Source organism: Dermacentor albipictus, chromosome 3, assembly GCF_038994185.2.
Source record: "Dermacentor albipictus isolate Rhodes 1998 colony chromosome 3, USDA_Dalb.pri_finalv2, whole genome shotgun sequence".
In the NCBI taxonomy this organism is placed as follows: domain Eukaryota; kingdom Metazoa; phylum Arthropoda; class Arachnida; order Ixodida; family Ixodidae; genus Dermacentor; species Dermacentor albipictus.
This window is the reverse complement of record NC_091823.1, coordinates 1,849,101-1,875,141: the sequence shown is the minus strand read 5'-3', so window position 1 is coordinate 1,875,141 and position 26,041 is coordinate 1,849,101. Positions and strand designations below refer to the sequence as shown.

Below are 26,041 nucleotides of genomic sequence, written 5' to 3'. Positions count from 1 at the left end.
GACGCTTGTAACACAGCTAAGATATTCACCCCCCCTTAGTGGAAACGTGCCATATTAAGATAGCAGTGAAGACTAATGCCGCAATTTTTGCAGCATGCCCGTCATGTGTCTCTATGTCACTGGCAGCTAAGCGCACCCATCTCTATTTCTGTCCCCTAAAAGTGGACATGGCTATGTTATCGCCATAAACTTGCCAATATTGATGATATTATTCATTACTGACACAGAAGAAACTATTTCAATGCCCATAATGTACTCACGAGAAGAAATAAAATCGCGTTTGGCACGTTCAGTTTGCTTCGCTGGCTGCTATTTTTGTTTTGGTGTCCCGCACTGTTACAGGGGCAGCCGCCTGTTTGTTGACCTGTTGTCATCTCACAGCAAATGTGGGATGAACAAACGTTCTTTTTTTTCTTTTCAAAGAAAATTTAACCCGCGTAATGACTGCACCCCTGAATTTGTGTCAATTTCTATCACAAGAAAGTGTGATCGTTATGCGAGTAAATACGGTATTTATATGTTATGCAATAGCATTTCCAAAGAGGATGTGCCTGTTGTGCAATGCATGCTGCTCTAAACTTGTCCTGTTAGAAACAAAGGTTTTAATGAAGAGAGAAAAATCAAGGAAAGGCAGGCAGAATGGTAGACTTCCGTGTATGTATTTAATACCCGATTACCTCAATCTGGGGATGCGAACAGCAATCATTAGCATCATCGTCTGTACAAAGCACTTCTTGAAGAATCTGTTGGCACCCAAAGTTGCAACAGCACCATTACACAGCTGCATGACATTGCTTGCTCTTTTTAAAGCCAAGAGGAAAACTACTGCAAAAGCTGCTGCACCTGCCATTTTTGGTGACACACGCACAATCATGGTTCACGACGACTCGCAAGACTACGTATTTGGGACCAGCTAGCATGGCATTGTGACACTAGATAGCAGATGGAAAGTCACCATTTAGCTCCATATTGCTATGGCATGAGCTGGGCAAGGAGAAGAGAAAGAAGACGTTAGCTGGCGCAGCCTCATTGATGCCATATTTACTTGACCATTCCCCCCAACGTCGTCCTGTATATAAACACTGTTCAACCGTAACCATAAAAATATGCAATTTCCAATGGACTCAAACAATTTATACTTTAGAAGCATTTGACCATGCACCAGTTAATTCTGAGAAGCCCTTCTGTGCGGTGAGAAACCAAAGCGCTGGATATACAGTTATCACTCAAATGTTTACAAAATTTACGGTGGCAATCACACTGCGAAACTACTCTGTAAAGATTCATACTTTTTTTTTCGCCACATCTTGCACCACACCACCTGTGGTGTGGTGTTATACTGTTAAAGCTCATTAATTCACAACTCGTTAATTCGAAATTTCAGATAATTTGAAGTAGCCACTGAAGTCCATCCAACAAAATATTGAAAGCAATATGTAATGCATCCCACTAATTCACACTGATATCCACACTGCCACCAATAATTCGAACTCTGCACCATCGTGGATGAGGAGAGTGCTAGTGCACGGGAGCATGTTGGCGACGCTGGCGTCACCCCACAGTTTTGCTCTTTCCATCAGCAGCCCTTTGTTTAGGCCTGACTGGTGAGAGATGCGTTTGCACCTGGCCAGGCATGGCCAACACGTCTGTTGCAGGTCGGTTCTCTCCCTCTCCCAATGCCACCAATAATTCGAACTCTGCACCATCACGGATGGGGAGAGCGCTAGTGCACGGGAGCACGTTGGCGACGTTGGTGTCACCGCGCAGCTTTGCTCTTTCCATCAGCAGCCCTTTGTTTAAGTCTGATTGGTGAGAAATGCGTTTGCACCTGGCCAGGCATGGCCAACAGTTCTGTTGCAGGTCGGTTCTTTCCCTCTCTCAATACCTTCATGATAAATTGCGGACGCAGCACTGAATGTTTTCTTTTATGTTACATCTTGGAGTCTATGCTATTTCTCTACGAGTTGTTCTGCAGAGAAGCGGCACCATTTAATGTCTAAAACATGGTGGCAGTGACGTTTATAGGTGCTCACAGTAGCAAAAAGCACAGCCTTTGAGATTCGTGGCTATTACTCAAAGGAAAGCATCGCTGAGATATACATTTGGACGCCACCTATTCGTATAGTGAAACACGGCAGCGTGCAGCCAGTGCAGCTGCAAAAGTACAACGAAGACCAACGTCGCAGCAGGTTGTGGTGCGTTTCACAAGTACATTTTAGAGCGCAGTCTTTGTTCCTGTGGTGAGTGTTGGCAGAGCGAATGTGCGCTTTTAGTTTGATGTTTTCGGCGCGTGCCGCTTACGCTGTGCCCACCGTGCACGCCAGCCGTGCACGCTACTGTGCACGCCACTTTGAACGGCTGTTTGTGACGGTGGGTGAATTGGCCCAGGCCCTTCTTCTTTCTCCGTGCCATGCGTTGCGCGTCGGAGCAGTTGGCGCAATGAACACGCGGATGGAGCAAAAGCCATCTTGACGTCGGGCACGTCAGACCGCGTTGGCCGCGTCCGGTTATGTAGGCTGCGCTAGTGCTTCGAACTATAGATGACGTTGTTCTCGCCAACGTGACCAATGTGTGCATGCGTGCGCTCACGCTACGTCGGAATATATAGATGCCTTAACTGAGCGATTTTTTAAGCAAAGCTTTCTTTGCCTTTTTCTTTCACTTTTCCCACTGCTGCTGCTGCGGCTGCTGCTGTCCAGCACACTGCGTCGGGGTTGGTTCAGAGCATGTATATACATAGAAGGAGGGTGGCAGAGAAGAAAAGAGACCAGAGGAACTCTTTTCGACCGCACGCGTCGAATGTGCACAATGCCCTCTGGAGCTCCCGGGTCATCGCCACATCAGCCTCTTGACATTAAGGGGGCACGTAGCCTTTGAAAACCGAAAAATCGCGAAAAAGTCGATTTTTGGAAAACCACATGTTCTGGTAGTACACCTTATAAACTACCATTTCTGTAAATATCAATGTCTAATTCATCGCAAAACTATTTCAAATAAAGTTTACGAGCCGCGGCAGCCCTCAAGCGGCGAGCGAGCGCTCAAAACGTTCCTACTCGGTGCGAACGTCATTTCTCCCCCGCTCCCCTGAGCACCGCCATTTTGGTGTTGTTTTGTTCGTGCATTCTTATGCTTTGTTTTCCGCGCTGCCTGCGGCGGCGGCAGCGCTGGAGAGGCGTAAATCGATCATGATTGGAGGGCTCGTGAGAGCTTTCAAGTTTGCCGCGGCTGAGACTCGAAGCTGAGATTAAGCAAAGCGCATGCTCCTCAAAGGCGCGGAGGAGCCCGCGACTCCCATTGGCTGCTGCGTGCGATGATGTAGTGGTCTCCTGCATAATGCATCCGGCTGTCGTCTACTTTGTGGGATTCTCACACCTGCACTCTTGGGGCAAAAGAACGACAACACAGTAGTACAAACAATCACAAGGGCATTTACTGCACCTTTCATAGATCAATGCCTGCTAGCCGAGTTGCTATCCACAAAACATGCCGATGGGCATGCAACAAGTCGCAGAAGTCTGACTCACCATGACCAGATAGCACGCAAATATGTTCGCCCCATGCTGGACGCCCAACGCCTGGTCGTTCGCGTGCACGGTCACGCGAATGGTGGTGTGTTCGAATGAGGCCTCGCGAGACGGTCTCGCAGAAGCATGGATCGGTGCACTTGCTTGCGGAACGTCCGTGCAGCTTGCCGATCCCGAACCAAAGAGGAAGCGCCTTCTCTTTTCCGCGCCCAAGTAACCTCGCCGTGAGGCGGCGCTAGCAGCGCACCACTCGCGCCATCTCTCGTACTGCGTTTCAACCACACCGACCGCCGCGGGCGCCAGGCCTTGCGGCGAAGCCGGATTACAGGAGACGGGAGCTATGCGGGAAAACAACATATCAGGGGACGCGTGAGAGTCGCGCATCCCCACAACATCGGCTCCTTCATGCCACATGACTCCTCCTCCACTGGCGCACGAATATGCCGTGACGAGTGCACCTGGTGTTTTGTGCTCATCGACAGCAGTTTGCACGTCATCACTTTCATCTGCCTCGGACAGTGCGACTGCGTCGTCCACTGTGCACTTGAGAACACGTTTCCTGACGTGTGACTAGAAAGAGGCGGCGGATAAAAAATGCACTGCTGTTCAACGAGGAGTTGGCGGCATGTCAGTAACAGAGCGAAAATCTCAAGCCATGGAGCGCGATCCTGAAGCTGCCACCGCTGCAAGTGAAAGCGAAAAATAATGCCAGCAAGAGTGATGGTGTGCCACCTCCGAAGCATCGGTACAATATTCCAGGCTATGTTGCAGAAGCACTGCTACCTGTTTACGAGTGCCTCTCACAGGCTTCTTTTCTGCACCGCTGCCTGGAAGCAAAGACGCAGAATGCATCCAAATCATTTCACTCCATGCTGTGGTCCCTGATGCCCAATAAGCAGCATGCGTCGCTGATTGCTGTGGTGACAGCATTGCATGAGGACTCTTGAAGATATAATGCTGGCTGCCACAGGGCCACCCAACAGCTATGTTCATCAGTGGGGCTAACAGCTGGCCACCTGGCCATTCGACGGACAGCCGAGAAAGATTCTCTGCACTTGAAAAAGGCCAAGAAGCGATCGCAAGAGAAGGTGGAAAAGCAGCAAAAGAAGAAAGTGCCTAAGGACATCTCCAGTTACACAGCAGGGTCATTTTAGACCCTGCAGCTTAAAACTTTCAAAGCTCATTTTCTCAAAATGACTTTTTTGGCTGGTGAGGCTGCTTCTTCCAGCCATATCTCTGTAACCGCTCATCAGATTTCCAAAAGGTTTTTTTGTTGTACATCGGAATAAATTTCTGAGGGCAAGACAAGCCCATTTTTTATATATATATTGTGTTTGCGATTTGTGATATTTAATCAAGATTTGATTGATAAAATCTTAAATCACTAACACTAAATTCGGTGGTCTGCTAAAATTTTTCAGCAAGGAAATTTTAAAAATGGGCTCTGTCTTGGCCTGAGGTACCCATCTGGGAATGACCATAGTGAATTTCACAGTTGCAGCACCTTTTGAAAATTCTCCAGGCCTGGAATGAGAAAACTATGTGCACCATTCTGACATATTGCTGTAACTTGAGAACCAGTGAACATGACCGCATGAAATTTTGTAGTTTTAATGCTTTTGCTACAAGTCTATCCTGAAAATTTCATTAAGATGCCTCAATAAACAAGAAAGTTGGTATCCGAGGGTAGCCTCCCCCCTTAAAGTGGAAAGTTGGGCGAGTTGGTATACATTCATAATGGTAGCAGCGTGAACAAGACGACGACGGAGTGAAAGGACTCACTCGTCCTGTGTCCTTTCACTCTGTTGTCATCTTGTTCGTGCTGTTAGTATTATGAAAGCCTCTTGACAGCTGCAATTATCCGTGACACCCCACAAGTGCTTACCTTTCTACCAACGTGCAAGTCCAGAGGGAAGGTAGTACAGTCTATCGGCGACTGGGACTGACTTACGATACGGCGACCGCGCTGCTATTCCCTGCAGCCCACTCGTCCATCGTGAAGCACGCTCTTTCGGCACTGATAGACTACTGCAATGCAACGCACTTGAGAGCGCAGCTCTGAGCCCCGCACTGACATTTTTTTTTTCCCTTGCCACATTCGTCCTGTCTTTCTCTTCTTTTTTTTCTTTTTTTTCTTCCCATTCCCCCTTCCCCGTGCAGTGCTGTTGAGGTGCCCTCCTGTGGGAGACAGTTACGGCGCTGCACTCATCTCTTCCGTTTCCTTTCCTAAAATCACTTCACACACACACGGAGGGAAGCTAGATATAATGGGGGCAGGGAGTCGGTAGAACCAATGCAGTGACGAAACGAGTCGCAAAACAGCCTTGCCACCCTCTGCTCGCACTTTTCATACAAGTACAATGGGGGGCATAGTGAAAAGGTGATGTGAGAAGGCAAAAAAATGCTGGATAAACTTAAGTTCGAGGTATGGTAGGGTATGTTCCTGCTATTTCTGAAAAATAAAACTCTGCATATATGTCTAGCGGACAACTTACGCACGGTGTGCATTAGCAGAGCCGCATTAATTAGAGCGCACCGCGGGATCTAGGGGACACAATGGAAGTGGTCGCATGTGAAATCAACACTTCTATGTCTGCCGCGATAGCTTTGCAGCTATGGAATTGCTAAAGGCCACGGATTCAGCCAAGGCAGCTGCATTTTGACAGGGGCGAAATAAAAAACGCTCATGCACTTTGATTTAGGAACACATTGAAGAACACCACGGTGCCAAAAATAATCTGGAGTGTGCCACTATGGCCTGGCTCATAATCTGATTGTGGTTTCGGTATGTATAGCCCCATTATCCAATTCAAGTTTAATGCTTGTGCCATGATGCGATGTGTCATGTAAGGCAATGACAATGCTCAAACCTCTCAGAGGTTATGGAATATGGCGCACAACAACGCCTCAAGCAAGCACCCATCTCTTTGTGTTTTGTGTATTATGCAGACAAACGGCAGTGGTGCATGCAAGGTAACATTTAACATCAACTCACCCCTCTTGCGTTGGACAAACCGTTTAAGAAATTCAACATTTGCCCCGCAAATGTTTACTTTCTTATACGCAGATCCCACAGCAGATACACAGTGCAGATCCACAGTGCAGATCCACAGTACAGATCCACAGTGCGTGGGATCTGCATAATTTTCATTAGCTCTGACTTTCATTAGTTCGAATTCTGCGAGTTCGAACTGAGTTCGAACTGGGGCTGTCTGAAAGGATCCACTTCGGTGATACTATCGCCTGGGCCATGCCTCCGCCAACGTCGCATGGTGATTGGCTGTTTTAACAAAACCGGGAAACAGACAGCGCCATCCAGTAGTTCCAGCCTACGTCAGTTTGACGTCACGGTGTTGTCGGGCGCTCCCAACATATAGTGAGTACATGAACGCATCTTTTCGCAGCCGGTTGCTGGTGTAGTGCAGTAGAGACAAGAGCGTTGGTAGGTTACAGTATACTTTGGGTGCCAGCTTGCACGTAGTTTTGCGCAGCGATATTTGTTGACTGGTAATCGACTACTGCATTGTGTTGCCTTGTGTAAGCGACATTTTTCGGTGACAGTGTCTTGGAACAGCTGGCAGTGGCACCATAAACAATGCGATGCTTACGTGGTTGGTGGTGACTGTTTGGTGGTGACTGTTTGGTGGTGACTGTTAGGTGGTGAAGTGTAGTAGAGACAAGTCAGATGATACCGCTCTGGCGGTGCACGATGGCTGGCACACAGACACAGAAACAGTGTGTCACTTTATCATATCATCAAAAATGTGTTTCGCAACCACGTGAGTTGTAGCATAATTTATCATTTAAATAAAACATTCCACACTTCCTTTTTCAATTTATTTTACTTAAAGCGGCAATAGCCAACCATAGTCAGTGCGTGCAACCCATACTGTGGCCATTACACTCGAAAACAACACACCCAAGCCACTCTAAAAATGCCCAGTGTGCTTTCTCATTCGTTGTGAAGTGCTCGAGCCCCCGTGTTGGTAGTGCATGCTGTTGTCACAGGTAAGCAGCCAGTTGATTTATTGATAGTCACTATGATAGGCCATAGTCATCACCAAAGCAACAGTATTGCCGAAGTGGATCATTTCAGAATACGGCCCCTGGATGCACACCTTCGAGATGCCTCTGCCTTTGCACAGGACCACCTAACTTTGGCAAGAGCCAGCCAGGCGAAGCATTACAACAAAAAGCATACTCCAGTTACCTACCAGGTTGGCGACTTGATGCTCTAGGATACATACCCACTGAGTAAGGCCGCCATGGGATTCACAGCCAAGTTTGCCCCCTCGATGGACAGGGCCATTTAGGGCAACTGCACGCATTGGGCGTAATACCTACAGACTCAAAGACTCGGCTACAGGGAAAAAGAAAGGCGTCGCTAATGAAGACCAGCTGAGCCTTTATCATGTGCCTTCACAGGATAAAAGGGGGAGGGGGGTAATCTGTGAGCGTACCAAGTCAATGCCAGGCAGCATAGAGTCGCAGGCACGAGACGGTAGGCAACCACGTGTGGCGGGGAAAAGAGTAGTGGATGGTGGTGTGCGCGGTCAGCATGGCAGGAATACACGACGAAGAACAGAGTGAGTGAAGTTGTTGGAGCAAGCCGCACGTTGTACAGCCGAACTGAACGCAGACTCTGTGTGTGCATGTGTGTGCACCGAGAATTTCCTGAAATAAATAATGTACTTGATAGCATTCAACTGCAGCTTGTGGGGATGCGCGACCCTCGCGCCTCCCCTGATGTTTTTCCCGCATAGCGCGTTTCCTGTGGTCCCGCGTGGCCTGCGTGACGTCAGCGCGGTCGATGTGGTTGAAGCGCAGTCCGAGAGATGGCGCTAGTGTTGCGCGGCTGCGGGGTTACCCTCGGCGGGAGAGACAAGGCGCGCTCTCTTGGGTTCGAGACAGCTAGCAGCCAGGACGTGCAGCAACGCTCTTCCCCGGCGGGTCACCGAACAGCACGGACATTCCGCGCGCGCGGCGACCGATGCATCTGCGAGACCGCCTCGCGTGGCCGCCTTCGAACGCGCCACGATTCGCGTGACCATACACGCGAACGACCAGGCGTTGGGATCCAGCATGGGGCGAACATACTCGCTCGCGAGGACGCGGTGAGTCGGACTTCTAGATTTGTCGCGCGCCCATCGGCATGTTTTGTGGATAGCAACTCGGCTAGCAGGCATTGATGTATGAAAGGTGCAATAAATGTCCTTGTGATTGTTTGCACTACTGTGTTGTCGTTCCTTTGTCCCAAGAGTACGGTGTGAGATATCCCACATCAGACCCCACATCTGGCTGCCCAACGTGGGACTCTTGGGGCATCGGACGATAATTTTGAGTGTTGCTTCGTTCGAGACCTTTGTTTGAATCGAAGCGTAGGCCTAGCCTGGATTTTGATCGCTAGCGTCGGCGGCGTGCTTTCTTGAGCGAGGCGACGGTGGCTGTAGTGTGCTTGAACATGTCAACGTGCTAAGCCTTTTCGCAAGTGTTTTTTAAATGACATTCGTCGGGACGAGAGCCACGTGGTCTGCATCCTGGGAGAGCGAGGCTGAGCGCCCGCGGAGCATATTGGCAAGCCTGAAGCGAGTGAGTACGGAAGCCTCGTGGGTGGTCCGAATTTCTTATGTAAATAGCTTCTTCTATCTCTTTGACTCGGATGAAGTCGCGGCTCTGGGAGCCGGGTGACCGCGGGCCACGGGTGCCACGACGGGCTGACTGGTATTGCGGCCTGGCACTGGGCGCTCCGACACCGTCTGGGACGGTGGGCGCCGTCAACTCGGATGCTGTGTGCACCGAGCGGAGTAGGACCACCTCACAGAGCTGACGTCTCCTCGCGGCTGCCGGTTTTGCGCCCATCTTGGGTGTTTTTTTTTTTTTGGATGCCGGTTGTTGTCAGGGTAGCGACGCTTTAGGCCTAAGGCTTTACGAAGCTGCCTGTCGCACGTGGAGGGACATAACCTGGTGGACCGTGGCGTTGAGGTGTTGCAATTTGCTTCCCTCATTCTATTTAGCCTCGCACGAATTGAAATTACTCGTTCGACTCAAGAAAGCGAGCTTCGTTCACGTGAACTTAGCATCTGAGTAGCTGCCCGATCTTTTGCTAGCCGAGTTGAACATCGTACCACGTGGGCGATGCGCATGCAGACTTCCTCTCCCTTGCACTACTTTAGTGTTTGCCGAGTGTGTTGAGTTTACGCAGTGTGATTGGAGTCACCCCTGGTTTGCCGTCACCTGCACATCGTCTGCGCTGCTGCCCCGGACTACGATCGAGCCACCCCGGGGATGGTGATGCTGTGGCCAGTTCGGCGCGGCGACTTCAGCGGCCTCCTGTATCCAGCTCACAACCCTCGGCGGCGGACAAAAAAGAGCCGGCGGTCACCGACACCTACTGCGGCGCCCGCCAGCAGGGCGAGTCGGCGCGAGCGACGCTTGCTCGTACCAACTACTGCGTCGTCGTCTCCGGAGCCCTGGCCTGGGATCGTGCTGTCGAGGCTGCAAAGCCGCTGCTGTGACCAGCGGACACCAGCGGTGTACCCAAGGACAATGTCGGCTAGCATGCTATGGACAGCGTGTGGACATTTCCTCAGCGCGACCACTGTTGCATGTACCACCCTGTTCGCGAAGCACGGGTTAATGTTAGACCGTGTCACATGTTTCGCCGGAATAAGAAGTGATTTAAGGTTGGGGGGATGTGGGGATGCGCGACCCTCGCGCCTCCCCTGATGTTTTTCCCGCATAGCACGTCTCCTGTGGTCCCGCGTGGCCTGCGTGACGTCAGCGCGGTCGATGTGGTTGAAGCGCAGTCCGAGAGATGGCGCTAGTGTTGCGAGGCTGCGGGGTTACCCTCGGCGGGAGAGACAAGGCGCGCTCTCTTGGGTTCGAGACAGCCAGCGGGACAGACGTGCTGCACGTGAAGCAACGCTCTTCCCCGGCAGGTCGCCAAACAGCGCGGACATTCCGCGCGCGCGGCGACCGATGCATCTGCGAGACCGCCTCGCGTGGCCGCCTTCGAACGCGCCACGATTCGCGTGACTATACACGCGAACGACCAGGCGTTGGGATCCAGCATGGAGCGAACATATTCGCTCGCGAGGACGCGGTGAGTCGGACTTCTAGATTTGTCGCACGCCCATCGGCATGTTTTGTGGATAGCAACTCGGCTAGCAGGCAGTGATCTATGAAAGGTGCAATAAATGCCCTTGTGATTGTTTGCACTACTGTGTTGTCGTTCCTTTGTCCCAAGAGTACGGTGTGAGAGAGTCTCACATATCAGACCCCACAAGCTTTGTTGCCATCAGAATATGGTGCCAGAGCATGATTTTGTGAAAGTTGCTGTTGGTTCATTTTCTGCTCAATTAGGATTGAAACTGTGGGGGTTCTACTCTGCGTGCGGCTAGGGCTGAAGGCGAGCTCCAGATCTAGCCCCACGCAGTCGCTTTGTGTTACTCCCCAACCCGTAGCGCGGGAATCGCGGCTACGTCGTGTTCGAACGAATAAGGCAACCAGCGGCGTCAACTGTCAGAACGTTTATTGCTACCGGCAATAAAGAACACTGGCAGAGGGACGTCCTCTCTGTAATAGTAATAAATAGGCTGGCCTCGTTGCCCGGGATAGTCAGGCAACGTGGTCACTCATGGGTTGCAGCAGGTACTCCAGTCCGGCAGGTTAGGGGTCCGGCCTCAGAGAGAGAGGGTCTCCCTCGGTTGCGCTGTTTTGTACCTTTTTACCTGGGCGAGGGGAATGTCCTCCTCGCCCGTCAGCTACCTGCCCGCGAGTCGGGGAGGAAGGGCACGCGCGCGTCGCGAGAGCGAGGGAGAATCGGGAGAGGGCATAGTGCGCCGCCTCTCCCCTGTCTATGCCGGCGCTCGACGCGACGGCGCGGGGGAAGATGGGCGCGTGTGCTCCCCACAAGACATATGCTGCGACAAGTTTGATGCCGAGTATCATGAAAATGATTGTAGTAACTCCAAAAGTGATCTCTCAGAACTGCCTCTATGTGCTTGATATCTGTGGCCCGTGAAGCACAAGTGGCAATGACAACGTGCTGCTTTTATTATAAAAGATCCTTAAAAGAAAAATCCCATCCGTGAAATTCTGCACGCCTCATTTTTCCTGATTGCGAATGAAAAGCGCATTTTATGAATCGGCAGCACGTTACATTCAGGTGCACTTTTATTTTCTTACTTTAAGCCCGCAAAAATTAAAGTCCATGGCATTGGTATTGCAAACATTACCTTAACCAGAGTGGTGCCAACACTGGTGTTGGCCCAGATGCTGGCTTCATACTCAGCTGCACCAAATGTAGGCGCATTATCATTGACATCGGTAACAGCCACACGAACAACAGCAAACGCAAGGCGGCCACCACCGTCTGTGGCTGAGACAGGAACTTCATAAAGGTGCCGGTGCTCATGATCCAAGGGCTCCTGGGTCACCAGCTCCCCTGCACAGATAGGCCATTGAAAATTTAAATTTATTCACACAAGCTATGTCATAGATACATCCTTTCATGTCAGCAAACAGGCTAATCAACAAAAAAAGAAAACATTAAAGAATTGAAAAATTATAGGCCCATTAGCTTACTCACAGTATTATAGAAAATATTTATCAAAATAATCTCCAATAGAATAAGGGCAACACTGGACTTTAGTCAACCAAGGGAACAGGCTGGCTTTAGGAAGGGATACTCTACAATGGATCTCATCCATGTCATTAATCAGGTTATCGAGAAATCCGCAGGGTTCAGTAAGCCTCTCTATACGACTTTCATAGATTACGAAAAGGCATTTGATTAAAAAATTAAATCACGGGGCTTTACGTGCCAAAGCCACTTTCTGATTATGAGGCACGCTGCATTTGATTCAGTAGAGATACCAGCAGTCATAGAGGCATTACGTAATCTAGAAGTACAGACCGCTTACGTAAATACCTTGGAAAATATCTACAGAGGTGCTACAGCTACCTTAATTCTACACAAGAAAAGTAGGAAGGTACCTATTAACAAAGGGGTCAGACAGGGTGACACAATCTCTCCAATGCTATTCACTGCATGCTTGGAAGAAGTATTCAAGCTTTTAAACTGGGAAGGCTTAGGAGTAAGGATCGGTGGCGAATATCTCAGCAACCATCAGTTTGTTGATGACATTGTTCTAGTCAGCAACAAGGCAGATGAATTACAACATATGATTGAGGACCTTAATAAAGAGAGCATGAGAGAGGGGTTGACGAGTAATATGCAGAAGACAAAGATAATGATGAATAACCGGGCAAAGGAAGAAGAGTTCAAGATCTCCAGTCAGCCTCTAGAGTCTGTGAAGGAATACAGTTACCTAAGTCAATTAATCACAGGGAACCCTGATCATGAGAAGGAAATTCATAGAAAAATAAAAATGGGTTGGATCGCATACAGCAGACATTGTCAGCTCCTGACTGGAAGCTTACCATTATCATTGAAAAGGGAGGTGTAAAACCAGTGCCTTTTGCCAGTGCTGACATATGGGGCAGAGACTTGGAGACTGACAAAGAAATTTGAGAACAAGTTAAAGATCGCGCAAAGAATGATGGAATGAAGATAGCTAGGCATACTGTTAAGAGACAGAAAGAGAGTGGTTTGGATCAGAGAGCAAATGGGTATAGATGATATTCTAATTGACATCAAGAGAAAAAAAAATGGAGCTGGGCAGGTCATGTAGTGCGCTGGTTAGATAACCGTAGTACCATTAGGGTTACAGAGTGGGCACCAAGAGAAAGGGAAATGCAGACAAGGACGGCAGAAGACAAGGTCGAGCGATAAAATTAGAAAATTCATTGGCGCTAGTTGGAATCGGCTGGCACAGGAAAGGGGTAATTGGAGATTGCAGGGAGATGCCTTTGTCCTACAGTGGACATAAAACAGGCTGATGATGATGATGATTAGCAGCAGAAGGACACAAACTTGTGACGATTCAACAGGATGAGAAACAGAGTAAAGCACAATCGAACCTGTTTACAGTGAACACAATACAGCCATATTATACAGTGAAGCATGCGCACACTATTACAGTGAAGCATATTAATGAACCACTGAGTTCCATGCAGGTTATTGTACGTTTTTGTGAACCACTTTTGAGCAGAGTGGCGCCGTAAGCGAAGTGAGAGCTCCAGGTGAGGCGAGGCAAAAGGCGGTTGTCGGAGGCCATGCATGTGGTTCACTGTAGTTGCCAGGGGAGGACAAGGTGGCGCGAAGTGTGTGTTGCATGTAGTGCGCGGATGGACAGCATATGGACAGGGTGGGGGAAGAGTCATAGTGTTCGGTAATAAAGGGAATGTTTGCAATGAATGTGTCGGTCTGTCCTCGTTTGCAACAAGTCGTGGCTCTTCTGGTATCGACATGGACCTGAAGGTGGTGAATGTGCCTGAAGAGTTGTTGCAGCATCACCTGAGGCAGACCAACGCAAGCAAATCACAGCAGCAGTTCGACTAAAGCTGATGGCGGCAGAAGCAGCGTCTGCAGGATCTGTGACAGCAGTGGCTGCGGTTCAAATGTCAGGCGACGCCGCTCCGTTAGAATTCAGCTCCCTAAATACAGTGGATTGAATGACATCGGTTCTCCAGAGCTGTTTTTGGACTGGCTACAGACATTTTGTTTGGTCACCAGTGTCGCTGCCGACAAAAGGCTTATCCAAATTGTGCCCGCTGCTTTGGAGGGCAGCACGAAGTTGCAGTGCCACTTCCTGACCATGTTTGCGTAGTGGGGAGGAATTTACTGCAGCCTTCACTGCGAAATTCTCTTCTACGGAAACAAAGCACTCGTTGAAACAAGAACTTGAGCTCCGCACGCAGCACAAAGAAGAAAATTTAAAAGAATTTATTTACATGATCGCAGCCTATTATGACCGGATCAGTGGCAAAGCTTCAGAATAGGAAAAGGTGGACTGCATGCTGCAGCAAATGCACCCGCGACTTCAAAACTTGGTAGAAAGCAAACAGTTTGCCAATCTTGCATAGTTGGCTAAGGCCATTATATCCCGCCGAGATCCATCCTACCATTGAGACCAGCTGTACGGACTGACCACTCGTACTACAAAGCTACCTCTCACAACGCTATCATAGGGATATTAACAGCGCAACTCCGGGGATTTGCCTGCTGTTGCTGCGGAGGTGTGGGTCACCTAGCTCATGTTTTCCTCTCAGGTCAGTGTACCCGCCCACCCGCTGTTGCAAATGCAACAGAATTGGGCATTTCAGATCGCAGTATCCAGGAAACCGGAGGCAGCAGATTCCATCCTGACAGGGACTTATGTGACTGCACTGTAGTAGCAGTATCAGCCGGCAGGAAGGAGCCCTTCTTGATGGTGTGGATCAGGAAGGCTATGTTCCAAGCCCTAAGGGATCTAGGATCAAGAATGAGCTTAGTTGGAATGCCGGGGGCAAATGTAGCAGAGGAGAAAGGCACAAAGTTCAGGACACAGGTGCATGCACCCCTCCTGACAACAAGTTGGTCCCAGTCACAGGTGATCCCAGTCCCAGTGCACCTGTAAGATGCAAGCTCTGTCCAGTTAACGATAAGAAGTAGAAAATTATCTAAGGCGGCGTACACGACCTCCTAGAGCAGGGTTTTATAAGGCAGAGCAGCAGCCCTTGGACTAGCGTCCCAGTGTTCATCGCGATGAAGCCTGGAGGTTACTGGCGCGCTGTAGACTACTGTGGGAGTCGGGAGTCAAGGTCTCGAAGTCTGGTATCACACGGAGGGCCGCTCTCAAGCCTACGCCGCCAGTGCGTCTTGTTACAAGTAGCTGGCTTACACTACCAGGGTGTCATACGGAAGCTTAGCGAGTCCATGTCATCGTCCAAGCTTTCTTGATGAGGGCTACTTTTTTCGTGATGATTACGAGTTCAAGAAGACACAGAAATGAAACGGGGGGCTTATTCACATAGGAGAGGTTAACTTATTTATAGACCAAGGGATACTCTTACTGGCCAGAGCACGGAGTGCAGTACATCGTTCTCGTAGCATGAGCTACATGTCAGAGCAGACTACATTTTCTGGGAGAGAACACCAGATCAGCTGAAAAAGTCCGCTTTTAAAACAGTCGTCTTCCCTAGTGACTGTGTCTCAGCTCATTGCAATCATCAAATCATTTGCAAAATCCCAACTGCAACATCATACCATTCCACCATACCCCACCTCCAATGCTGCGCGATTGCCCCCGCATACGAGGCAACCACGTGGCAATTCGAGAACCTGAAGTTGACACAGTTTCTATGGAAGTCTTCGATGTAGGCCCCTTGCATCAATTAGTGGGTTCTCCGTAACGGTCAGCTTTTCAGGGTCAGGAGACTCGCCTTCGTGGTCATTACTGTTTCCACAGAGGGCAGCGGTTGTTGTCGCCATGAAGTGAACTCCTTTCTTTGCGCGTGACAGTCTATGTTGGGCCTCGCCGCCGTCCAGGCAATGCTGGTGGGACGTACTGTTAACTTCACGAAGCTGAAGCGATTTGTCAAAGGAAAGCAGGAGAGGTTCAGAGGTCGCTGCCCCTGCTGGCCGATCGTAACATTAGCGATCATTGAATAAAGGAACCAAGGCACCTGCCTATCCAATGTCTCGAATGGACCGGCTGCTAGCACAACTTGGCTGAGCTAAGCAGTTCTCAAGCTTTGATCTCTGCCAAGAGTTTGTCCAGATTCCTGTTTTTGATGCCAATATTGCCAAAGAGTCTCTTTATTTGCCCTCAAGGTACGTTTGAATTCATCAGGATGCCCTTCAGGGTGGCGGATGGCCCAGCAACTTTTCAAACCTTAAAAGGACACTGTGCTATAGGGAATCAATCACCACTTCGCAGTGGCATTTTTAGATGATGTTCTAGTCTACTCGTAGATGCTTGAGAGCCCCGTTGAGCAGGTCAGGGCAGTACTGCAACATACTGAAGGCACTGGCCTTATGATTAACCCGGACAAAGTACAGGTGTGCCATCAGTCCCTCAAGTTTTTAGGATACATCCTCTCACCTGAGCAGTGCAGACGAGATGAAGAAAAGGTGTTTGCAGTGCTAGATTACCCAAGACACGGATCAATTAAGCAGTTGCAAGCCTTCCTGGGGCTTGCTGGCTATTATAGTGAGATGTGTACTTGTTATAACACTACGAACTTCATCCCACACTTCTCACTGACAGTGCAACCACTCACAGACCTTTTGAAGAAGAATGAGTTATGGCAGTGGGCAGAGAGTCAAGAGCAGGCTTTCAAGCTCTCAAGCAATCCTTAGCTCAGGATGCAGTTGTGGGCCTTCCAGATCTACACTGATCTTGCGCAGTTGAAACTGATGCAAGTGGTGTCAGCATTGCAGCTCTATTACTGCAGGCTGGCCCTGATGGACTGCAGCCTGTTTCCTTCATTAGCAAGGTTGTTACAGAGGCCGAAAGCTGTTATACTGTCCAAGAGTTGGAGTGCCTTGCAGTATTATGGGCAGTGGACCAGTTCAGGGGCCTATCTTGAATTCACCGAATTAGAGATTCACTGTGACCACTTGCCCTTTTCATGGATGTTTAGCAATGACCATCCTTCGCCCAAGGTCACGAGTTGGACGACGTAACACATTAGCTAACATTTATGGGGACGCTCGACTCTCGCACATCTCCTGATGCTTTCCTCGCATGGCTGTCGCGTCTCCTGTAATCTGGCTTTCTTGCACAGCTCAGTTGGTGTAGTTGCAGAATAGCGCGAGGGGGCGCAAGTGTTGCACTGCTAACGATTCCTAACGAGGTCACTCTGGCACAAAAGGCGCTAACCTCTTCCTTTCGTCTTGGGATCAGTGGCATGCGCAGACTTTTCACACATCAGTCGGCATCTTTCGCAGGACCGTCCCGAAAAATGCTCATAAGCAGGTCACCAGGATGGAGGCGTTAGAATGCACCACCATTCGCAAACGATTAGGTGTTGGTGTCCAGCATGGAGGCAAACATATTCGTTCTATAGTCTGTCATGGTGAGTCGGACTTCCTCACTTCATCAGTAATGATGATGACTAGTGCGGTTTATCGGGGCAAGGGCCAAATGTGGCCAAAGAGCGCCAAGGAAATGATAATGGCTTGTTTATGGTACATGAACAGTGAATTGCGAGTTGCATATGAAACACAGCTGTATAGAAGCCTAAAAAGATTTGTGGAAAGTGCATAAAATGCATGTGTTAAAACTATGACAAATGACATATGCTATGGACAAAGTACATACAGCTAAAAACCTCAATATAATGAAGAAGGTAAAATCAGCAATTTGCTTTGTTATATCGAAATTCGACCTTAAATGCAAATAAGTAGAGTTGTCAATCTGTTTTTCTTACACGGAAAAGGGCCGCAGAATTTTCCGAATTATTGGAGAATGGAAAAAAGCTAATTTGAATGAGAAAACAATTCATTTTCATGAATTTTGGAGTTGGTGAAGAATGGTACAATTTCATGCCACCTCAACGACATCTTCACATAGGCAGTACGTATTAAGCAAAGCCAGCCATGCTTTTGCGTGCCCTCCGCCCCTGCAGCTGATAGCGTTGCCCACAATGGGACGAAGCTGTCATGAAAAGTGCCGGCAGTGAGGAGTGAATGCTTCGTCTGTCACTCGCTCCAATGGGTCACCAAAATTCGAAATTACGCAACTTCAAATACTAAAGGCGTGGGAAGACAGCTTACCGTACATGATGCCACACCGTTTCGGCGCACCCACTCTTTGCACGCAAGGCAGATTACCTCTAAAGCAGGGTGCGTAGTTGCATATGCACGGTTGTGTATGCACTCAGCCTCGCTTACAGCCATGCGCAGCCACAGCTGAGATGCATGCCAGAAATCGTGACGCGTGACGCGTGCCAACTTACCTGCGCCACTCCTTGCGTGTGCTTGATTGTGTCAATGCGAGCCCGCACCCCTCCAAGCACAAAGTGCGCAGGGTGCAATAGGATCTTATCACACCTGGTCTTTATACAGAATATGATGCGGCTTCACTTCAGCGGTCACTTATGTCACGCTGGGCGTGATTTGAGAGGTGCGTTTTCAAGCTGCCACTTCTAACTCAATCATTTAACCATCTGCATCCACGGAAGTTTCCATTAATTGTCTTGCATTCCTTTCCTAACAAAGCGAAATTTCGTTACATTGAAATCGTGTACAAACACACTTTGTTATATTGAGGTTCTAATTACATGGTGTTCTTTGGACAAGAGGTTATGAAAAGTGAAATACTTCATTATATCTGGAATTTCATTATATTGAAGTTCGTTATATGGAGGTTTAACTGCATTATAAATAGGTGACATACTGAGGTATGTTGCTGTAAGTATCACTAATGCCTGAACAGGGCTCTTAAGCAGAAGGACTTGGACACGTGCCACACAAGAAGCTACTATCGCAGCGGTAGCCTCTGGCAAGAGGACGTACCACGAATCTCGTAATAATAATAATAATAATGTTTGGGGTTTTACGTGCCAAAACCACTTTCTGATTATGAGGCAATTCCGGAAATTTCGACCACCTGGGGTTCTTTAACGTGCACCTAAATCTAAGCACACGGGTGTTTTCGCATTTCGCCCCCATCGAAATGCGGCCGCCGTGGCCGGGATTCGATCCCGCGACCTCGTGCTCAGCAGCCCAACACCATAGCCACTGAGCAACCACGGCGGGTCACGAATCTCGTGAACTTAAAATGTGCAATAAGTCAACATCACATAAAATGTTTAGAACTGATTTATTGTCGAAAAACGGATAAAGGGAAATGTGCCATCAGTATGCTAGTGGAAAGTACTTTTTCCTTTCACCTTCTGCTTCCAGACACTCCAACAAGACGTCTCGTGAAGCAACTCGCCACGTTTACCACAGATGGGAGATTCATCGCCAATCAAAAAGGAGGAGCGTGCACCATATGTATGGCCTATCCAAAGTCGGCAGAAAATGACCTCAGTTCGTCATATTTTTATTGTTGGTGGCCAGTTTCCTAAACACGGCTTAAGTGGAGCTTGTTTGATCTTTGACTATTGCCCTTTTGTTGCCAATAACTTCTGAGGTTTTGTGCAAGAATGATTCTAAGTCTGAGGTAGGGACAGCTATGAAGCAGTTGCCTTTAATCCCCCGGTGTCCAGGCATCCAGCATAGGCACCCAGACATGTTGGTCTGATATACAGTCAACGACTGAATTTTCGGATGCCCAAATTTTCGGACATGCCTGATATTTCGGATGTCTTCGCGGCACCGCCACGAGCCCCATAGAATCAATGTATAAGGACATCTGAAGTTTCGGACGCTCGAACCCCCCGCCGTCCAATTTTCCGGACTTTTTGACGCGACGGATTTGGCTCCTCGCGCAGCGCCCTTGCGATGGAAATCGACTTGCAGCCGAAGCATATCCCCGCTTTGAACCACAACTAGCTGAATCTAGCCGTCACACACCGATTTGGTCTGGCCACGCTGGCTATGTTCATCGCCGCAAATGGCCACACTTCCGCCTCTGGCGGAGTTTCCGGAGCGGCGCTATTTCGTTTGTTTGCGCAGGCCACGTTTTGGCTAGCGTGGTGTGTGGCTGTGCTGTTGTGTAAAGTGTGCTCTGCGATGCTAGGCCTAGGTGCTTCGACACTCGTCAGCGAACTCCACTGTTCACAACTTGAGGATTTCGCTTGCCTTCGATGGCCCCAACTCTGTCTTCGTCGTCCTCGTCGATGGCATCGAAGCGCGGAAAGCAGTACCGTACCCATGGAAATAACTTTTGAACAGTTTGTTGACGCTGACAACGAGCTCAACTTCTGCGCAGAACTGACTGATGAGGGAATTGTCCGTCAGGTTGTGGGGGATTCAGAAGACTCCGATGTTGAAAATGAGGAGCCAATGCTTGCACCGCCTACAAGCGCCGAGTAGACGCGAGCACTGTTGACTCTTTCATCGGTGTACAGTGCTAACATGACCCTTGCTCAGATCAAGGCGAATATGATCGCATGCAACCGGAACGCCATCCAAACAACAATCAACAAGTTCTTCAAGCCACTGCAGCAATAACACTGGCTGCCCGACGACACACATGTACATAATAAACCGGCAGTCGGCTGCATACAGAATTTTTGAACGCCTCTTTTTATAGCACCTTCATTGATGCTTTGACAGAGTTTCGGAAGCCTGGTACTTCGCCCTTTACCTCTAGATCCGAAAAAAAAAATTTAAAAGGTGCGTTTTTTTGCATGCATTCATTTTTTCGGACTGCCTGAATTTTTGGACGTTTTTACGTTCCCTAGAGGGTCCGAAAAATCGGTCGTTGACTTTATAGGTCGTACACAGTAACAAATAAAGATCAATAGTTACAGGATTCTTATGCTTTTGCAGAGACACTAAAGCTTTTATGACCCTTAAGGAGTCTGTAAATATTATTGCTTTCTATTGTTTCAATTTGTTGATGTGCTGCTGATAGTACTGAGTAGGCCCCTGCTGTGAAGTTACTGGTTTGCAGGTGCAGGATGTTGTATTCTAAAGAAGGCGGTCCGACTGCTGCATAAGCTATACCCGTGCTTGGCTTTGATACATCAGTATAGAATACAGGACATGAGCACTTCAGTAGAAGTGCTCATGAATGAAAAGTGCATTTGGGTATGTGCCTCTGGTGCCAGCTTTGTCCATTCAACAAACAACGTGTCACATTCTACAAATTGCCACTTCCATGGCGGCAAGAGCTCGGCTGAAACCACTAGATGTTTTCGGCAACTTCGACGCTTCAGTCCCTACACAGTTGCACACCTATGCAAGTGGCCATGGAATTGGTGCTGTCTTGGCACAAGTTCAGCGTGGTCATGACCGGGTTATTCCGTACACCAGCCGCCTTTTGTCACCTTCAGAGCGAAACTAATCCATTACCGAGCGAGAGTGTCTGGCTCTTGTCTGGGCAGTTGTGAAATTTCGTCCCTACCTATATGGCTGATCTGTTTGTATTGTTACCAACGATCATGCTCTCTGTTGACTTTCACCTTTAATCCTTTGAAGGTGAAGGGCATAAATGTACGGCGTCGCGAAAAAGTGCAAAATGGTCGATGCCGTATATTTACAGTGTCGTCTGTACGATTAAAACGCACCAATTTTCTAACTTTTTCTTTTCTGGCATGTGCTGCCGCTATGTGGGAATACAGAGAATTTTTTTCTCATGCCTCCCCCTCTCTTTTTAGGTTTCTTTTAGAGCTAGTTTGTTCCAGCGCGTCTATATACTACCACTCGCACATTGACGCACGCACGGGCGGACGGCGGTTTCGGTTTTGTTCCGTGAACAGTTTTGGCTTCTTGTGCTCGCAAAACTGATGGCTATCTCGTTACTAATCGCTCAAAGGACGGCCGCCTGTTTCTTGCTCGTTTAGTGCTCACAGGGGTAAGCATAGGAAGGATGCCACCATGCATGCGTTTCCTTTTTCTTTTCTTTTCTTTTTTGGAGACGCGAAAACTAATTGCCTCTGGTTGGCAATAAGAGGAGGATTAATGGAAGTTTGTCACACGTTTTGCTTTTTTGATGGGCACACAACCACACAGTTTTCTTGAGTGCACTCATCTACACAGTTTGATTACACTATGGACATAAATATTAGCATTAGAGCAGGAACATTTGGGACGTGTGTGCGCATTTTCTAAGCCTTATGTGTATAACAATGCATAAAATATTTAATTCTTATAAGTTTACTTTGCTTTTTTTTTTATTGCTGTTATTCATGAATAAACAGTAGATATATACCTACGCAAAATATTTTCTTCTCCCTTTACGATCACCCTAGAAAAATTACGGTAAATTTTTTTCGAGATAGGTCCCTCAGAAGAATTGGAATCTGCAATAAAAATATCAACCCTGGGCGTGCGCATATGGCGAAAAAAATTAACCCTCAAAGAGTTGGACGATTGGCTTTGCGGCTGCAGGAGTATTCCTATTCGGTGGTTACAAATCAGGGTGCCAGCACACCGACACCGACTGCTTGTCCCGTTAATTTGCAGACACCCAAAACGTTGACAACAGGGACGCTAAAAAACAGCGACGCTTCCTGCCAGGTATCTTCAACCCCTTGACATCCCAACTGGGCCCTTTCTTTGAGTGGGTTTCGATCTTCTCAGTCCTTTTCCCGAGTCCAAGTATGGATACAAATGGAACGCTGTGGCTACGCATTACACAAAGCACTGCACCATTACCTGAGCGCTTCTGACCAGCTGCACAAGTGACGTCACGGATTTCTTCCTCCGCGACATTATTTTTGTGCATGATGCTCAACGACAGCTGCTCATGGGCCTTGGTCGTATCTTCCTTTCCCAAATCATTGCTGACATTTTGCAGTGTTGCTCTACCAAGCACAAGCTCACTACGTTGTACCATCTTCGGACCAATGGCCTGACTGAGCAATTACATCAGACCATCACCGACATGCTGTCTAAGTACGTCTCACCAGACCACCGTAACTGGAACGTGGCACTACTCAATGCCACGTTCGCCTACAATTTTTGATGCCACGAAAGTTCCAATTATTCGCTGTTTTACCTGTTGTTTGGTTGCGACCCTGCATTGCCCTCGGACTCTTCACTTCCCTCTGCCAGTGCCTCAAGGAGCGAATATGCCCGCGACGCCAATGCCCATGCTGACCACTCGAGGCAGCTTGCCCGTACTCGTTTGTTGGCATCACAAGAAAATCAAAAGCGTTTCACCATGAGTGGCACCACAACGTATACTTTTCACCAGGTTCTCTGTACTACTTTGATCCCCTATCCATCGAATGGAGCTCGAAATAATTCCTTCTTTGCTACAAGGACCCTTACCGTGTCCTACATCAAGTGACCAATGACACCTATGAGATAGTCCCCATCAGCTCTACCATGTCATCTGGCCTGGCCTAACTTCACCTGAAGTTGTTCATGTCACATAGCTAAAACCTTATTTCCACGCTCTGCCTGAGTGCCCGTTTGATGCACCGGAACAGTGCTTTTTCTGCCAGCGATCGAGTCACGATGAAGTGAAAAAGAGAACAACGATGGCCCCAAAGATGACGAAAAGTGGACACAGCCTGGCTGGGCTCGCTGCCATCACCGCAAACATTCTCTATATGTAAATACATATCGTAAATAGTTTTCTATGCGTAACGATACTGTAGCAGCCTTTTTTAACAGCTTGCCTAATGTTAACTGGTACTCACTGTATTGCTGGCCATACTGGTGCAGGAATGATTCTTTACACATTTGTTTCTGTCTAACTTGTGAATGTGTGCCCTATTTTGTGCTATTTAGCCCGATCCTGTCATGGTGCTTAACATAAGCTGAGCCACTGTATGGCTGAGTATTATAGGAAAAACGATCTCAGTGGCTAGAGTCACAAGAATACAAACGGTGAGGTAATGAAAGTGAACGGACGTGACTGGACTACGTAAGGTAGTCAGGGTACAATTATGGGCCAATCAACGACAGCAATGCCCAGCCTCCTTACCGAGTGAGACCTGGGACTTACCATGATTCACGGAGGCGATTGCCACAATAATCCACATAGCCCAAGGTACTATTCTAAACCTTACACATGCATTACAAATCTTTATTTGAGATTGTAATCATCATAGCAGTTGAATGTGCCCTCACCCCACCTATGCATTAGTATTTCTATGACAGTCTCACACTGAAAGAAACCAATAGGAGCTTGTCACAGGTGCATGTGTGTGGTACAAAATGTGGAGGAAAAGAAACGACACAGTGCTCCCATGGGTCTTTTCTCATTTCATTTCACTTAGATGCTAGCACGGCTTTTGTTTTGCTCACCTGTCATTACTTTTGTAGCAAAACCCCTGCTCCTGAGCGTGTCATTTGATAACAAGCCCACTTAGTGGCAATTAATGCAGAGCTAATTGCTTCTGAGTTAAAGGGTATTTGATGCTGCATAACAATGCATCTGTTGGTGAGATGGGACGTAGTAGGAATGATCAAGTTTATAAATTATTAAACTTGCACAAGCTGACTTATACGTCAACATTTGGTTGCCCTGCAACTGACACATCTGTCTGCACTTGTTCAAGGTATTTTGAGACTTGCGAGGAGCACAAGAGCACCTTCCTTTCTCGATGCTAACAAGCAGCCTTGAATGTGTTTAAGCCATTTTTTTTCTCTGAATACAAACATAGTACACAACAATAGAGATGTCACATGGGTGACAGGTGAAGCCAGACAAATTCTCTCATAGGAAGGCAGGTGCACAATTGCTATGTCTAATAAAGAATGCTTTGAAAGAGCAAGCTAATCCAGCGTTCTCTGCTGGCTTGAATGTTATGGCATCCACATTGTGCTTTTATCATTTTTTTTCTGTTCATTGTTTGCACCTCTGTCTCTCTTCATGCAAGTTTTCTGCACTGGCTTGCCACCCGTCTATCAAGGCACAAGTTTCTTCAGACCGATGCTACGTAACATGAAATGCTGAGGGGGGGTGAGGTCTTCTGGAGTGCCCACAGCTTGAGCAATGTATTTGAGAAAAAAAAAACAATGACTCGCACCTGTGCTGCTATTGATTCGGAAGTGCAGTGCACAGTCACGGCTGCGAATGGCATACGTCAGTTTGCTTCCCGGGTCTGGATCTGTGGCCGACAGGTGCACCACTGGTGCACCGGGTGCCAGGTTCTCGGTCACCGCTGCCTCGTACACAGCCTGGCTAAACCGAGGCGAGTGCTCATTGCTGGCCAGCACCACCAGCCGCAACTGCGTGTAGCTCTGGTACACGCCATCCGTGACGGAAATGTTGAGCTCACAGCCAGCAGGAGGCCAAGCAGGGGCCACACTGGACACTGTCACCACTCCTGCAATGTCAGGGCATGCAACCAGATGAGGCACAGCACTAGGCCAGATGTCGCCAAAGAGTGCCAAGGCCATGATTCAATACAGATGGCTGCATTAGTTGCCTAAAGCTCTCTGGCTGTATAGAGGTTTAAATATATACATATTAGGGGCGCGCGACTAGTGATTTTTCATACCTAATCAAATACGAATCTAACAGTGGCAGAATCGAATCAAACATAACATAATTATTAAATTATAATAGTTATTAAATTAACAGTTACTAAATTACAAAATGTTGCTCACATCCCACTATTGTTAAAGTTAGCAAGTTTATGTCATTACATAGTATGTTATGAACCGTTGTTTATTAAAAATTATACAGAAATTCTGAGAATTTTCTGCAAATGTGTAAGCATTCTTTGGCTTGACTGTTACTTAGCTTTTGATTTTGTTTACCAAATTTCTATTGGCCCACTTTGAAATTTCAAGTTGGCTCAGCCCCAAAGATCATGTTGGCCAAATGCCAAACTTCAGTTGGCTCACACCCAAATTTCAAATTGGCCCGTCCGCAAATTTCAAGTTGGCCCACCCCTACCATAGGACTCCCCATGCATTTCCTGTGGAGCCCTATGTATCCCTTTTGGTAAGGTTTAACACTATTCACATAATGGACAAAGTTTTGCTAACAAATTTTCCATGATGAACTTTTCTTTTTTTCATTTTTCCCTATCACTTATAAAGCTACCAA

The 26,041-nt window shown here is 48.1% G+C and overlaps 1 protein-coding gene across 2 annotated transcripts in view; it reads right to left on the bottom strand.

Annotated features, from left to right (window-relative positions):
* LOC135919943 (fat-like cadherin-related tumor suppressor homolog) overlaps positions 1-26,041 on the bottom strand; it is a 375,972-nt gene that overhangs the window by 215,595 nt on the left and 134,336 nt on the right. For both annotated transcript variants that reach the window (XM_065453965.2, XM_065453966.2), the window contains exons 17-18: positions 25,014-25,313; positions 11,762-11,970 (exon numbers count right to left, since the gene is read on the bottom strand). In XM_065453965.2, the coding sequence (XP_065310037.2) occupies positions 11,762-11,970; positions 25,014-25,313 (509 nt within the window). The remainder of the gene's footprint in view (positions 1-11,761; positions 11,971-25,013; positions 25,314-26,041) is intronic.